The sequence below is a fragment of the Panulirus ornatus genome, chromosome 43 (genome assembly GCF_036320965.1).
Source record: "Panulirus ornatus isolate Po-2019 chromosome 43, ASM3632096v1, whole genome shotgun sequence".
NCBI classification, from domain to species: Eukaryota; Metazoa; Arthropoda; class Malacostraca; order Decapoda; family Palinuridae; genus Panulirus; species Panulirus ornatus.
This window is the reverse complement of record NC_092266.1, coordinates 32,963,246-32,977,394: the sequence shown is the minus strand read 5'-3', so window position 1 is coordinate 32,977,394 and position 14,149 is coordinate 32,963,246. Positions and strand designations below refer to the sequence as shown.

General features: G+C 38.5%; 1 protein-coding gene across 12 annotated transcripts in view; it reads right to left on the bottom strand.

The window, feature by feature from the left end:
* Positions 1 to 14,149, bottom strand: part of LOC139762542 (intersectin-1-like) — a 382,245-nt gene that overhangs the window by 222,555 nt on the left and 145,541 nt on the right. For 5 of the 12 annotated variants that reach the window (XM_071687542.1, XM_071687546.1, XM_071687541.1 and 2 more), the window contains 2 exons: positions 6,335 to 6,355; positions 991 to 1,029 (listed from right to left, as the gene is read on the bottom strand). The exons of 4 other annotated variants lie outside the window; for them this stretch is intronic. In XM_071687542.1, coding sequence (XP_071543643.1) covers positions 991 to 1,029; positions 6,335 to 6,355 — 60 coding nt within the window. The remainder of the gene's footprint in view (positions 1 to 990; positions 1,030 to 6,334; positions 6,356 to 14,149) is intronic. 3 more of the 12 variants (XM_071687544.1, XM_071687547.1, XM_071687550.1) reach the window with 1 other exon arrangement.

The following is a 14,149-nucleotide window of genomic DNA, read 5'->3' as shown; positions in this document are numbered from 1 at the left end:
AGTAAGCAAGTGCCTTCTCAAGTCTTCAAAAGGCTCTTTCCTTAAGTAAGAAATATTGCATTCTAATTTACAATCAAAATATCTAAAAGGTATCTTTTTTTCTAGCCTGATAGTAAAGGTGAATACTCTGCAATACCTCTTTGCCGAAGTAAAAACATAATGATACACATCTGCGAATGCCAAGGATCAAGATGACATTGAAACAATGGATCACATGTCATGAATCTGCTACATCAGTTTTGACAAAATGTCCTTTGCACATGAACATGAAACTATGATTAAAAAGGGATGATGATGAGAGCATATTTCTAAAACAGTATACTAACTTTTACATGCTTTACACCTAATGTCCACATACAAGTAAAAGTGGCCTATTACAATAAATTTTGTTTCATGGAACACTGTTGCACAAGCTCAGTAAATTCAAAATTGAAAGCAGTATATGTATATATGCTGTTGCCTTTAACGTCACTGCCAATAATGAAAACAATACAACAACAATGATGCTAGAAACCTGGACCCCTAAATCATGCTTATAAAAGAGCAATCATAATTAAAAATATGTCAATCAATGAAGTAACGAACAATGTTTGTCTCACCAAAAATATAGCAAATAAAAACCTCAAAGGTGTAGACATGCTCCATGATTCAGAAAGCAGTATTTTAAGTTACAATATTTCCAACACACACAAAAGTTTTAAAAGCTTAAGTGGAGACTGAATCAGTTTGCTGCATAAAATTATACGGTATAAATCTATATTTCTGGCCGTAGAGAAAACCTGAATGGTAAGGTTCTGAACAGCTTGCTAAAAACTAAAATGATTTCTTAACCCAAATAAGTGTAAGGAAAAATATCTTGGTGAGATAATTTAAGTCATATGAAACAAAAACAATATTGCATGAAAAAAATGATGTGATATGAAGGAGGGCAACAACAAACTGGCATCTTATATATATATCAACTGAAGTCAAAAATATTCTTAGCAATACCTTTGGAGACTTTGGCGATTTAGCAAGCTCCATCACCTCCTGACAAGCAACAGAGGGAAGACACACAACAGTTAGTACACATAAAGCATCTGCATTAAGTTCAGCAAACATATTAGCTTGACCATGGCAATAACAACTGTCCTTGAAAAAAGATAGAGATACAGCCTATCAATAAACTAAAAGTGACATTCTATGGATACAATTAGTTACATTGATGCTTTATTAACTAAAATATTCACTAAGATACTTACGCTTGAATTCTTTAATATATGGTACAAAATGTTTTGTCAACTGTGGATCTTATATAAAAGCCCTTGTTAGACGTTTTTGCGGACTGTGGATCTTATGATATTAAAGCCCTTGTGAGACCACACATGAACTCATCTGGACCTAATATGTAGCAAGGCAAATCTATTTCATTTCTAAAACTTATTTTTGTAAAGAGATTAAAATGGCAAAAAAATGCATGATACTTTGACCAAAAATTGTGAAGTGTAACTACCTCAATGACATTTCTGCTACCTTCAAATAATTTCTCACCACAGACCACCATATCATTACACATGAATTACTAATACAAGTCCACTAACAACCACATTCTGCTAACAAAGAGCACCAAAATAAGTGGGCGGTATATATATGTCTTTTTTTTATATACCTTGTCAGGGTATGGAAATAATTTAAACCAGAAAAAACAAGTAATTCCATTGTATGTGACAGAAAAAAGAACACTGCCAGAGCTAGTATATGTCTCCTCATATTTCATAAATATCTTCAGTCAGAGGTTAAGTGGGAGAAATTTCAACCAAATAAGCTGATGACTGTGATCAGATTTGTTACATTTCTAACATAGAATATAATCTAATCAAAATATACAACAAACATTAAACTAAAGGGCTTGAAAAACTACAGTTAACAACATAGTACTGTAAACAGAAATACATTTCATGGAAATTTCTGTTGGATAGGTACACCTGCTTCCCAAAAATTAAAGTTAACACGTCAACTGCCAGATATCACTTATTTTGTCATAAATCACATATAAATTTTTTATCAAAAACCAGTTTTACCCACATCAATCTAGAATCTATATGCTTATACTCTATCACACACTTTCATAGCTCCTGCTTCAGGAGTAGTACTACTCCTTCCTTAGCTCTTGTCCTCTTATCAACCCCTGACTTTGCTTCCAAGACGTTTCCAAATCATTCTTACAAGAAACTATTAGTGTATCATGCCCTTACGGGTGATTATGGCATGTAACTTTGGGTATCTCATTTGCCAACAATGATGATACATGAGGATCTAGCCCACCATCAATTGTCAGCACTTCTGATACGTAAGCCTATCATTCCTTGTCAGCACCATTCTTAAGAGAGGGTCCAGCCCATCATCACTTATCAGCATTGCTAATAAGCAATGCAAATTGTATCTGAAAACATGTTAAGCAGATAACCTTATTGGCTAAAGGGCCATTTCTGCTTTTCCTATGTACCCTAAACTTAGTGTTCCTGCCGGCATATGTTATCCAAGCAGGTCAGCAATTATCAAGAGTAATTAACAAACAAAATTTAAGGTATTTTTCAGTTGCAGTATCTACATAGTCATACAATGCTGCACCATTTTTGGACGACCAATGTGTTCTCACATGAAGGAATTTCATGTCAAATATTAACAATTATATGATTTCTTTACCAAAAATGTGCAGAACAACTAACTTTTGAACTCATATATCCATCTGGCCATATGTGCTACATACATACACTCATGTGTTTGATGATAGAGTGGCAGATATAGGGTGTTTTGGTCAAGGTGGTGTGCAAAGTGAGAGGGTTAGGGAAAATGATTTGGTAAACAGAGAAGAGGTAGTAAAAGCTTTGCGGAAGATGAAAGCCGGCAAGGCAGCAGGTTTGGATGGTATTGCAGTGGAATTTATTAAAAAAAGGAGGTGACTGTTTGTTGACTGGTTGGTAAGGTTATTTAATGTATGTATGACTCATGGTGAGGTGCCTGAGGATTGGCGGAATGCGTGCATAGTGCCATTGTACAAAGGTAAAGGGGATAAGAGTGAGTGCTCAAATTACAAAGGTATAAGTTTGTTGAGTATTCCTGGTAAATTATATGGGAGGGTATTGATTGAGAGGGTGAAGGCATGTACAGAGCATCAGATTGGGGAAGAGCAGTGTGGTTTCAGAAGTGGTAGAGGATGTGTGGATCAGGTGTTTGCTTTGAAGAATGTATGTGAGAAATACTTAGAAAAGCAAATGGATTTGTATGTAGCATTTATGGATCTGGAGAAGGCATATGATAGAGTTGATAGGGATGCTCTGTGGAAGGTATTAAGAATATATGGTGTGGGAGGAAAGTTGTTAGAAGCAGTGAAAAGTTTTTATCGAGGATGTAAGGCATGTGTATGTGTAGGAAGAGAGGAAAGTGATTGGTTCTCAGTGAATGTAGGTTTGCGGCAGGGGTGTGTGATGTCTCCATGATTGTTTAATTTGTTTATGGATGGGGTTGTTAGGGAGGTGAATGCAAGAGTTTTGGAAAGAGGGGCAAGTATGAAGTCTGTTGGGGATGAGAGAGCTTGGGAAGTGAGTCAGTTGTTGTTCGCTGATGATACAGCGCTGGTGGCTGATTGATGTGAGAAACTGCAGAAGCTGGTGACTGAGTTTGGTAAAGTGTGTGAAAGAAGAAAGTTAAGAGCAAATGTGAATAAGAGCAAGGTTATTAGGTACAGTAGGGTTGAGGGTCAAGTCAATTGGGAGGTGAGTTTGAATGGAGAAAAACTGGAGGAAGTGAAGTGTTTTAGATATCTGGGAGTGGATCTGGCAGCGGATGGAACCATGGAAGCGGAAGTGGATCATAGGATGGGGGAGGGGGCGAAAATTCTGGGAGCCTTGAAGAATGTGTATAAGTCGAGAACATTATCTCGGAAAGCAAAAATGGGTATGTTTGAAGGAATAGTGGTTCCAACAATGTTGTATGGTTGCGAGGCGTGGGCTATGGATAGAGTTGTGCACAGGAGGATGGATGTGCTGGAAATGAGATGTTTGAGGACAATGTGTGGTGTGAGGTGGTTTGATCGAGTAAGTAACGTAAGGGTAAGAGAGATGTGTGGAAATAAAAAGAGCGTGGTTGAAAGAGCAGAAGAGGGTGTTTTGAAATGGTTTGGGCACATGGAGAGAATGAGTGAGGAAAGATTGACCAAGAGGATATATGTGTCGGAGGTGGAGGGAACGAGGAGAAGAGGGAGACCAAATTGGAGGTGGAAAGATGGAGTGAAAAAGATTTTGTGTGATCGGGGCCTGAACATGCAGGAGGGTGAAAGGAGGGCAAAGGAATAGAGTGAATTGGAGCGATGTGGTATACCGGGGTTGACGTGCTGTCAGTGGATTGAATCAGGGCATGTGAAGCGTCTGGGGTAAACCATGGAAAGCTGTGTAGGTGTGTATATTTGCGTGTGTGGACGTATGTATATACATGTGTATGGGGGTGGGTTGGGCCATTTCTTTCATCTGTTTCCTTGCGCTACCTTGCAAACGCGGGAGACAGCGACAAAAAAAAAAAAAAAAAAAAAAAAAAAAAAACATACTCATCAAAAATTCATTGATAATTATCCAAGTATGTGAATATACAAAAGCAGAGCTTTAAGTATTTGCAGAAATGAAGCAGCAAAGGTATGGTAAAGAGAAAGCAATGATAAAAACAGCAACAACTGTAAGTAACATGCAGTAATCAATCCCATTGCTAAATTCTTCAATCACAAAAACAGGGTTCGAACAGATCAGGGTAACTTGTCTAAACAAAAAAGCATTAAAGGAAATATAAGCTGTTCCCATGAATATCTCCCTTGCCCAAAACAATTGTGCACATTACTTTTGAGCCTTAGAATGTGGAATGATATTCAAACAGCAGTTCTTACGACATGCTAATCATCCAGACCTAGCATATATTAAGGATGATAAGGGGAAAGTGATTGGTATATAATATGCAATAAGATATGAATAAACCTTAAAAGTCATCACAATTCAAATATAAACTTCATGGAGAGTACTGGGAATCCTGATGACTAAGTAGTGACTAACAATACATGTCAGCAATCAGGGTCCTCTAGTACATCACCTCCAAAATGAAGCAATCCTCTGCCAAATTTGGGCTCCTATAAAGAAATCTCATGGTATGGAAAACATTTTGAGAAAAAAAAATTCTGTTTGCAATGAAGATTATCAGATAACAATACATACATTCCCTTCCCCTCCATCCTACACCTTTTAATACAGCACTGTTCATTGTCTTCACTGTAAACCATGCCTACTGACTGTGCTGATTGTAAAGCTACTTTGTAGTAGAAACTTAAATGCAGATATGGTTGGTGCATACACATCCACCATTTTCTTTGAAGCCTATTTTCTGTTATTATGATAGGCGCAGTTGGTCTCTATGGTGGGTGTGGTCTCAAAAGGGCTCTGGAATCAACTGATGCTAAATGCTGAAAGATATGAATCTCATCTATTAAAAAAAAACAATTATAGCTCTTCTTTCCTGACAAATCATTTAAGACAGACAGAGTATATGATTCATAAGAAACACTAATGCTCTTATATCCCTAAATGAACCTAAAACTTTATATTATGATATTACTATTATTGATTCCATTAAGTTATACTATCAGTAATTTGTAAGAAATAAATAAAGACAAATCTGACAGAGGATAATAATCTATACCATGCATGAATTTAATACAATGACCCAGTCACAAAATCCATGGTTTTTATATACTAACTAATTCCATTCTCTCATATGATTTCTATTTAAAAATGTCATGTACTTTAAACCAAACTGTAATCCATATCAGATCTTTAATGAGAAAAGTAGAACACACTCTTATATGAACCTCAGTATCTAAATATATATGGAGAGCTAGAATCTGCAATTCATGGATAAGGTATGCCACGCAATGAGCAAACATCAGAAAAATAATACATTCCAACATCAAAAAAAGACATCAATCATACTGATGCCAATACCCTGAAGTAAAGACACAGAGCAAGTTGCTTCAAAATATTGTGCAATGTTTAGACTATCTTCTAAGTACTTAATTGGTTTATCCATAACAAAATCCTTTAATGGAATTTAGTTACATAATGAATGACCCAGTAAGATATCTTACATACAGTGAGAGACTGCATATATGAAAAATCTACAGGAAAGGGCTGGGTGTGCAAATAATACAGCAAGCATAAACTAACTTGCACAAAATTATCATCAAATGCTTACACAACATGCATGATAAAATATCACTTCAGAATAAGGTATCAGAAAAGTCTTTTAGAATTATCCTGACCTTGTTTTCTAGTTCGTCCTCCTTAATTTGCGAAAGGTGCATAAGAAGATGCAAGGTAAAAAGTTAAATGAGTGGTATAGATCAATGTTTAGGGATGCTGCTTTTATAACTGTATGTACATCATGCCCTTAAAAGAAAGTTAACAATATGCACAGACTTCACATCAATTTAATTTTTCTTTACTAATCATATAGCTAAAACATACTGCACAAAAAAAGAGAACAGCATAACTATATCAATATCAATGTAAAAACAACACTGAACTGCAATATGCATATCACAATAATGCAGCACTCCCTAAACAATCCCAGGCTGGTCTCAGGCAACAATCTAAGTTCCATTATCATGTTACTATGATATCATTTGATTACAGTATACAATGAGAGTTTTCCCACAAAAAACTTTCCTTAAATTTCTAATGAACATACAAAGATCAATTAATTGAATGCAAAAATATTCGTCTTTTAAGGACAAATAACAAAACCTAGATTTTCACAGTGTAAAATGGAATGCAGCCTCACAGAAATGGAGATACAGGCAACATCCACAAAACACATGACCATAGTAAGGGCAATTTGAACACATTAAGCCAACCATGTGACTGCTGCAGAAGGAAAACAAGCTTATTCCTTTAGTCACTTTTTAAAACAAGATTTAGCATACGCTTGTCTAAAAAAAAAAACGTACAAAGGAAAAACTCCTGCGGGACAACATCAAGCATACCACAACTATTTCTATTCTATCTATCTGTATCTCTGACACCTGTTCCAATTTGAGCTCCTTCAAAAGAGTGGCCACAGCAACAGAGTCTCCATAAATAAAGAACTCTAGTGCCACTTCTTAGCCTCTATTGCCTCACGCTTAACAGGCTACTGACAGAGGGCAAATCTAACAGTGTTTGCAGAGGCTCTTACCTAATGTTCCTAATGACTACTTCTGTCTAATGTTCCTACCTACTACTTCCACCTAAAGTTTCATCCTAATGCTCCAGCCTAAAGTTCCTACTACTACTACTATCTACTGCTCCTACCATTTTGCCAAAATGCAGGGCTGCATGATTTAAGTGTTGTCAAGTGTTACATATGACTAGAAGAGATTGTATGTTTGTGGACAAATGCCAGTAGTCCATACGTTAGTGACGCAGAAAGAAAATACAGCTACCTGGGTCAGAGGAGTGCAACTTGACAACCATTAAAGTGCTGGCTCACTAAGCAGTTGTCACTAACCCTCCTGATACCCAGGCAGGAAGTACTGGTAATATACCTCCCTGGTCACAGGCTGCTTACCAACTACTACCTACGTACCTAAACCTATTTCAATTTCACCTGCTTCTAAAAATGATCTAAATAATAAAAATGATCTAAATAATATCAACATAAAAAATTACTGTACTGAAAATAAGTCATAGATATTCAGTCAGTGTTAAAAAACAGGGAATCTTTCAGAAGTGTTACACATCATGACACTACCACAAGCAAAAGATATTTCTCAAGCAAGTAAACTGACCAATTCAATCGATAGTAAAAGCTGTGAGGAACTCCCAGTAAAATATAGCTAAAATTTTAAGCAAAAAATTAAATTGCAACAAACCACTCTAAGACCATCTTTGAGTAATGGCCACATTATCATAAATTGACATTATATGAAGGCTACCCCTAATTGTAATGTCCTGATGAGATTCAAAGTGAAGCCCCTGACACTGATAAAATTCAAACCAAGGTATTACCATCATGTAAATTTTTAAGAGTGGTTCTCTGAATAATTACTTCATCTGGAAAGATCATAAGAACAATGATGATAGACTGTTTGGGGTTATGAAGCCACACTACAACAAATATATTTATCTCATCAGCTAAATAGTCATATAAATCCTCACTGCATGTCATCAAGCTAGATCACAATATATCTGCTAATACCCCATGCTATCTTACCCACTACCTCCATACTTTTTCTTTCAACTGCTATTCTTTGCCTTTCCAACCTCCTTTCACAGCAATCATATCTGTACCTTTGGATAACTTATCCAAATCCACTCTCCCCATATGCCCAATAAAACATAATTTCTATAAGATGTTTCATTCTCATGTATCATCTTCATTTGCTGCAATTTTTCCTAATACAATGAACAGACATAAAGAAAATGGATAGCATAATGTATTAGTTTGCATTTTGCAAGTTGTATACACACACACACACACACACACACACACACACACATCTATTATTCACAATGATATACTATACTTAATCACTGTTTCCTGAATCAGCGAGGTAGCACCAGGAAACAGACGAAGAAAGACCCAGCCACTCATATACACACATAATACATACATGCCCATACACATTTGTAAACACATATATATAATTCTTATCATACTCATTATACTTTATCGCTGTCTCCTGTGTTACCAAGACAGCACAAGGAAACAAACAAAAGAATGGCTCAACCCACCCACATACACATGTATATACATAAACACCCACACACGCACATATACATACCTATACATTTCAACATATACATACTTATACATACACAGACATAAACATATATACACATGTACATATTCATACATGTTGCCTTCATCCATTCCCGCCGCCACCCCACCACACATAAAATGACATCCCCCTACCCCCGCGTGCATGTGAGGTAGCGCTAGGAAAACACAACAAAGGCCACATTCATTTACAATCAGTCTTTAGCTGTCCATGTGTAATGCACCGAAACCACAGCTCCCTTTCCACATCCAGGCCCCACAAAACTTTCCATGGTTTACCCCAGATGCTTCACATGCCCTGGTTCAATCCACTAACAATACGTCGACCCAAGTAGACCACATCATTCCAATTCACTCTATTCCTTGCACGCCTTTCACCCTCATGTATGTTCAGGCCCCAATCGCTCAGAATCTTTTTCACTCCATCATTCTACTTCCAATTTGGTCTCCTGCTTCTCCTCACTCCCTCTACATCTGACACATGTATACTCTTTGTCAATCTTTCTTCACTCATTCTCTCCATGTGACCAAACCATTTCAACACACCCTCTTCCGCTCTCTCAACCACACTCTTTTTATTACCACACATCTCTCTTACCCTTTCATTACTTACTCAATCAAACCACCTCACACCACATTTTGTCCTCAAACATCTCATTTCCAACACATCCACCCTCCTATCTATTGCCCATGCCTCACAACCATATAACATTGTTGGAACCACTATTCCTTCAAACATACCCCTTTTTGCTCTCTAAGATAACGTTCTCACCTTCCACACATTCCTTAACGCTCCCAGAACCTTTGCCCCCTTCCCCAACCTGTGAGTCACTTCTGCTTCCAAGGTTCCATCCGCTGCCAAATCCGCTCCCAGATATCTAAAACACTTCACTTCCTCCACTTTTCTCCATTCAAACTTACCTCCCAATTTACTTGTCCCTCAACCCTACTGAACCTAATAACCTTGCTCTTATTCACATTTACTATCAGCTTTCTTCTTTAACCATGGGAGCAGAAGTGAGTAACAGGGTGGGAGAGGGGGCAAAGGATCTGGAAGCGTTGAAGAATGTGTGGAAGGTGAGAACGTTATCTCGGAGAGCAAAAATGGGTATGTGTGAAGGAATAGTGGTTCCAACAATGTTAAAGATTGTGAGGCATGGGTTACAGATAGGGTAGTGCAGAGGAGGATGGATGTGTTGGGAATGTGGGGTGTTTTGACTGAGTAAGTAATGAGAGGGTAAGAGAGATGTGTGGAAATAAAAAGAGTGTGGTTGAGAAAGCAGGAGAGGGTGTTTTGAAATGGTTTGGTCACATGAAGAGAATGAGTGAGGAAAGACTGACCAAGAGGATATATGTGTCAGAGGTGGAGGGAACGAGGAGAAGTGGGAGACCAAATTGGATGTGAAAGGATGGAGTGAAAAAGATTCTGAGTGATTGGGGCCTGAACATACAGGAGGGTGAAAGGCGTGCAAGGAATAGAGTGAATTGGAACGATGTGGTATACCGGGGTCGATGTGCTGTCAATGGATTGAACCAGGGAATGTGAAGCTTCTGGGGTAAACCATGGAAAGTTCTGTGGGGCCTGGATGTGAGGTAGTAAAAGCTTTGCGGAAGATGAAAGCTGGCAAGGCAGCAGGTTTGGATGGTACTGCAGTGGAATTTATTAAAAAATGGGGTGACTGTATTGTTGACTGGTTGGTAAGGTTATTTAATGTATGTATGAGTCATGGAGAGGTGCCTGAGGATTGGCGGAATGCTTGCATAGTGCCATTGTACAAAGGCAAAGGGGATAAGAGTGAGTGCTCAAATTACAAAGGTATAAGTTTGTTGAGTATTCCTGGTAAATTATATGGGAGGGTATTGATTGAGAGGGTGAAGGCATGTACAGAGCATCAGATTAGGGAAGAGCAGTGTGGTTTCAGAAGTGGTAGAGGATGTGTGGATCAGGTGTTTGCTTTGAAGAATGTATGTGAGAAATACTTAGAAAAGCAAATGGATTTGTATGTAGCATTTATGGATCTGGAGAAGGCATATGATAGAGTTGATAGAGATGCTCTGTGGAAGGTATTAAGAATATATGGTGTGGGAGGCAAGTTGTTAGAAGCAGTGAAAAGTTTTTATCGAGGATGTAAGGCATGTATACATGTAGGAAGAGAGGAAAGTGGTTGATTCTCAGTGAATGTAGGTATGTGGCAGGGGTGTGTGATGTCTCCATGGTTGTTTAATTTGTTTATGGATGGGGTTGTTAGGGAGGTGAATGCAAGAGTTTTGGAAAGAGGGGCAAGTATGAAGTCTGTTGCGGATGAGAGAGCTTGGGAAGTGAGCCAGTTGTTGTTCGCTGATGATACAGCGCTGGTGGCTGATTCATCTGAGAAACTGCAGAAGCTAGTGACTGAGTTTGGTAAAATGTGCGAAAGAAGAAAGTTGAGAGTAAATGTGAATAAGAGCAAGGTTATTAGGTACAGTAGGGTTGAGGGTCAAGTCAATTGGGAGGTAAGTTTGAATGGAGAAAAACTGGAGGAAGTAAAGTGTTTTAGATATCTGGGAGTGGATCTGGCAGTGGATGGAACCATGGAAGCGGAAGTGAATCATAGGGTGGGGGAGGGGGCGAAAATTCTGGGAGCCTTGAAGAATGTTTGGAAGTCGAGAACATTATCTCGGAAAGCAAAAATGGGTATATTTGAAGGAATAGTGGTTCCAACAATGTTGTATGGTTGCGAGGCGTGGGCTATGGATAGAGTTGTGCACAGGAGGGTGGATGTGCTGGAAATGAGATATTTGAGGACAATATGTGGTGTGAGGTGGTTTGATCAAGTAAGTAATGTAAGGGTAAGAGAGATGTGTGGAAATAAAAAGAGTGTGGTTGAGAGAGCAGAAAAGGGTGTTTTGAAATGGTTTGGTCACATGGAGAGAATGAGTGAGGAAAGATTGACGAAGAGGATATATGTGTCAGAGGTGGAGGGAACGAGGAGAAGTGGGAGACCAAATTGGAGGTGGAAAGATGGAGTGAAAAAGATTTTGAGCGATCGGGGCCCGAACATGCAGGAGGGTGAAAGGCATGCAAGGAATAGAGTGAATTGGAACGATGTGGTATACCGGGATCGACGTGCTGTCAATGGATTGAACCAGGGCATGTGAAACGTCTGGGGTAAACCATGGAAAGTTCTGTGGGCCCTGGATGTGGAAAGGGAGCTGTGGTTTCGGTGCATTATTGCATGACAGCTAGAGACTGAATTGAACAAATGGAGCCTTTGTTGTCTTTTCCTAGCGCTACCTCGCACACATGAGGGGGGAGGGGGTTGTTATTCCATGTGTGGCGAAGTGGCGATGGGAATAAATAAAGGCAGACAGTATGAATTATGTACATGTGTATATATGTATATGTCTGTGTGTGTATATATATGTGTACATTGAGATGTATGGGTATGTATATTTGCATGTGTGGATGTGTATGTATATACATGTGTATGGGGGTGGGTTGGGCCATTTCTTTCGTCTGTTTCCTTGCGCTACCTCGCAAACGCGGGAGACAGCGACAAAGCAAAATAAATAAATAATATATATATACACATATACATACATATACACAGCCATATAAATATATACACATGCATTTATTCGTACTCACTTGTCTTTGTCCATTCCTGGTGCCACCCTGCCCCACAGGAAACAGTATCGCCACCCCCTGCTTGAGTGACATAGCACCAGGAAAATAGACAAAAAAAAAGGCCACATTCATTCACACTCCGTCTCTAGCTGTCACATGTAGTGCACCAAAACCACAACTCCCAATCCACATCCAGGCCCTACAGCCTTTCCATGGTTTACCCCAAGAGTTTCATATGCCCTGGTTCAGTCTATTGACAGCAAGTTGACCTTGGTATGCCACATCATTCCAATTCACTCCAGTCCTTGCACACCTCTCACCCTCCTACATGTTCATGCCCCACTAGCTCAAAATCTTTTTCGCTCCATCCTTCCATCTCCAATTTGGTCTCCCACTTCTCCTTGTTCCCTCTACCTCTGGCACATATGTCCTCTTTGTCAAACTTTCCTCTCTCATTCTCTCCATATGTCCACACACACACACACACTCACACACAAAGGTATGTGATGTCCCCATGGTTGTTTAATTTATTTATGGATGGGGTGGTTAGGGGGGGGAAATGCAAGAGTTTTGGAAAGCGGGGTGAGTATGCAGTCTGTTGGGGATGAGAGGGCCTGAGAAGTCAGTCAATTGTTCCCAATGTTGCAGCTCTGGTGGATGATTCGAGAGAGAAACTTTAGAAGTTGGTGACTTTTGACCTCTATTCTTTCCTTGTCATACACAATGCAACAAGGTTCTCTGCACGGACAATAGATATATATGGTGGCTAGGTACATGACTCTTCCAAAAGATGTACCTCAATAAAGAGTTCCTTAGTCACGAGAAGTATTACAGAAACTGTGTACATCTCTTCCAACATGGAGGAGATAAAAGTAAGAGGTGAATTAAATCACAACTTTTAAATTTTTAAACCACTCTAATGATGTACACAGAAAAAAATTCTTTAAAAGATGCAAAGACAGAAGAATAAGAGGCCATAAAACCACAAAAATATTCATTTCAAGAGAGAGCAATATTAATGGCCACATACACAAAGACCTTCCAGAAAGGTAGGTTAATAGAGCACAAAATCATTGATTCTGAAAAGAAGCCATATTAATGTTCACTGTCTTAAAAGACACTCTCCTGCAATATATTAATGTTCATAAAGGTGAGAACACATAACAATGTTCCCAGTGACTAATGACCTTTTACTGCAGGAGGAATTAATTGAGATACATTACTATATAGATACAGCAAAATCAAGAAATAAGTTTACATTAATAAAAGACTTTTAGCCACAAGAGTTATCTAATCCAGCTTATGAATATTCACACAAGTGAGAAGCCATTCAAATTAAAAAAAAAGACGTCAGAAAAGCTGTAAAGTTCTTTTTCAGTACAATCGTAGTGAATGAATGGAATAAACTTAGTGGCAAAACATCAATTGTGAACAGAACACAGAAGTATAAATAGTTATATGATGTTAGAGAAAGTTTAAGAGCTGGAGCCTCAAAATCATAGAAATTTCTCCTTAAACAGTGCAAGTAGGTAATTGCACACACACACACACACACACACACACACACACACACACACACACACACACACACACACACACACGCACGCATGATATGCTAAACCACGGTGTATGTTTACAGATGAGATGGGCAACATGAGTGTAACATTTTTTCCCTTCAACACAAAGAGTAATCAAATAAACAAAAAAGAT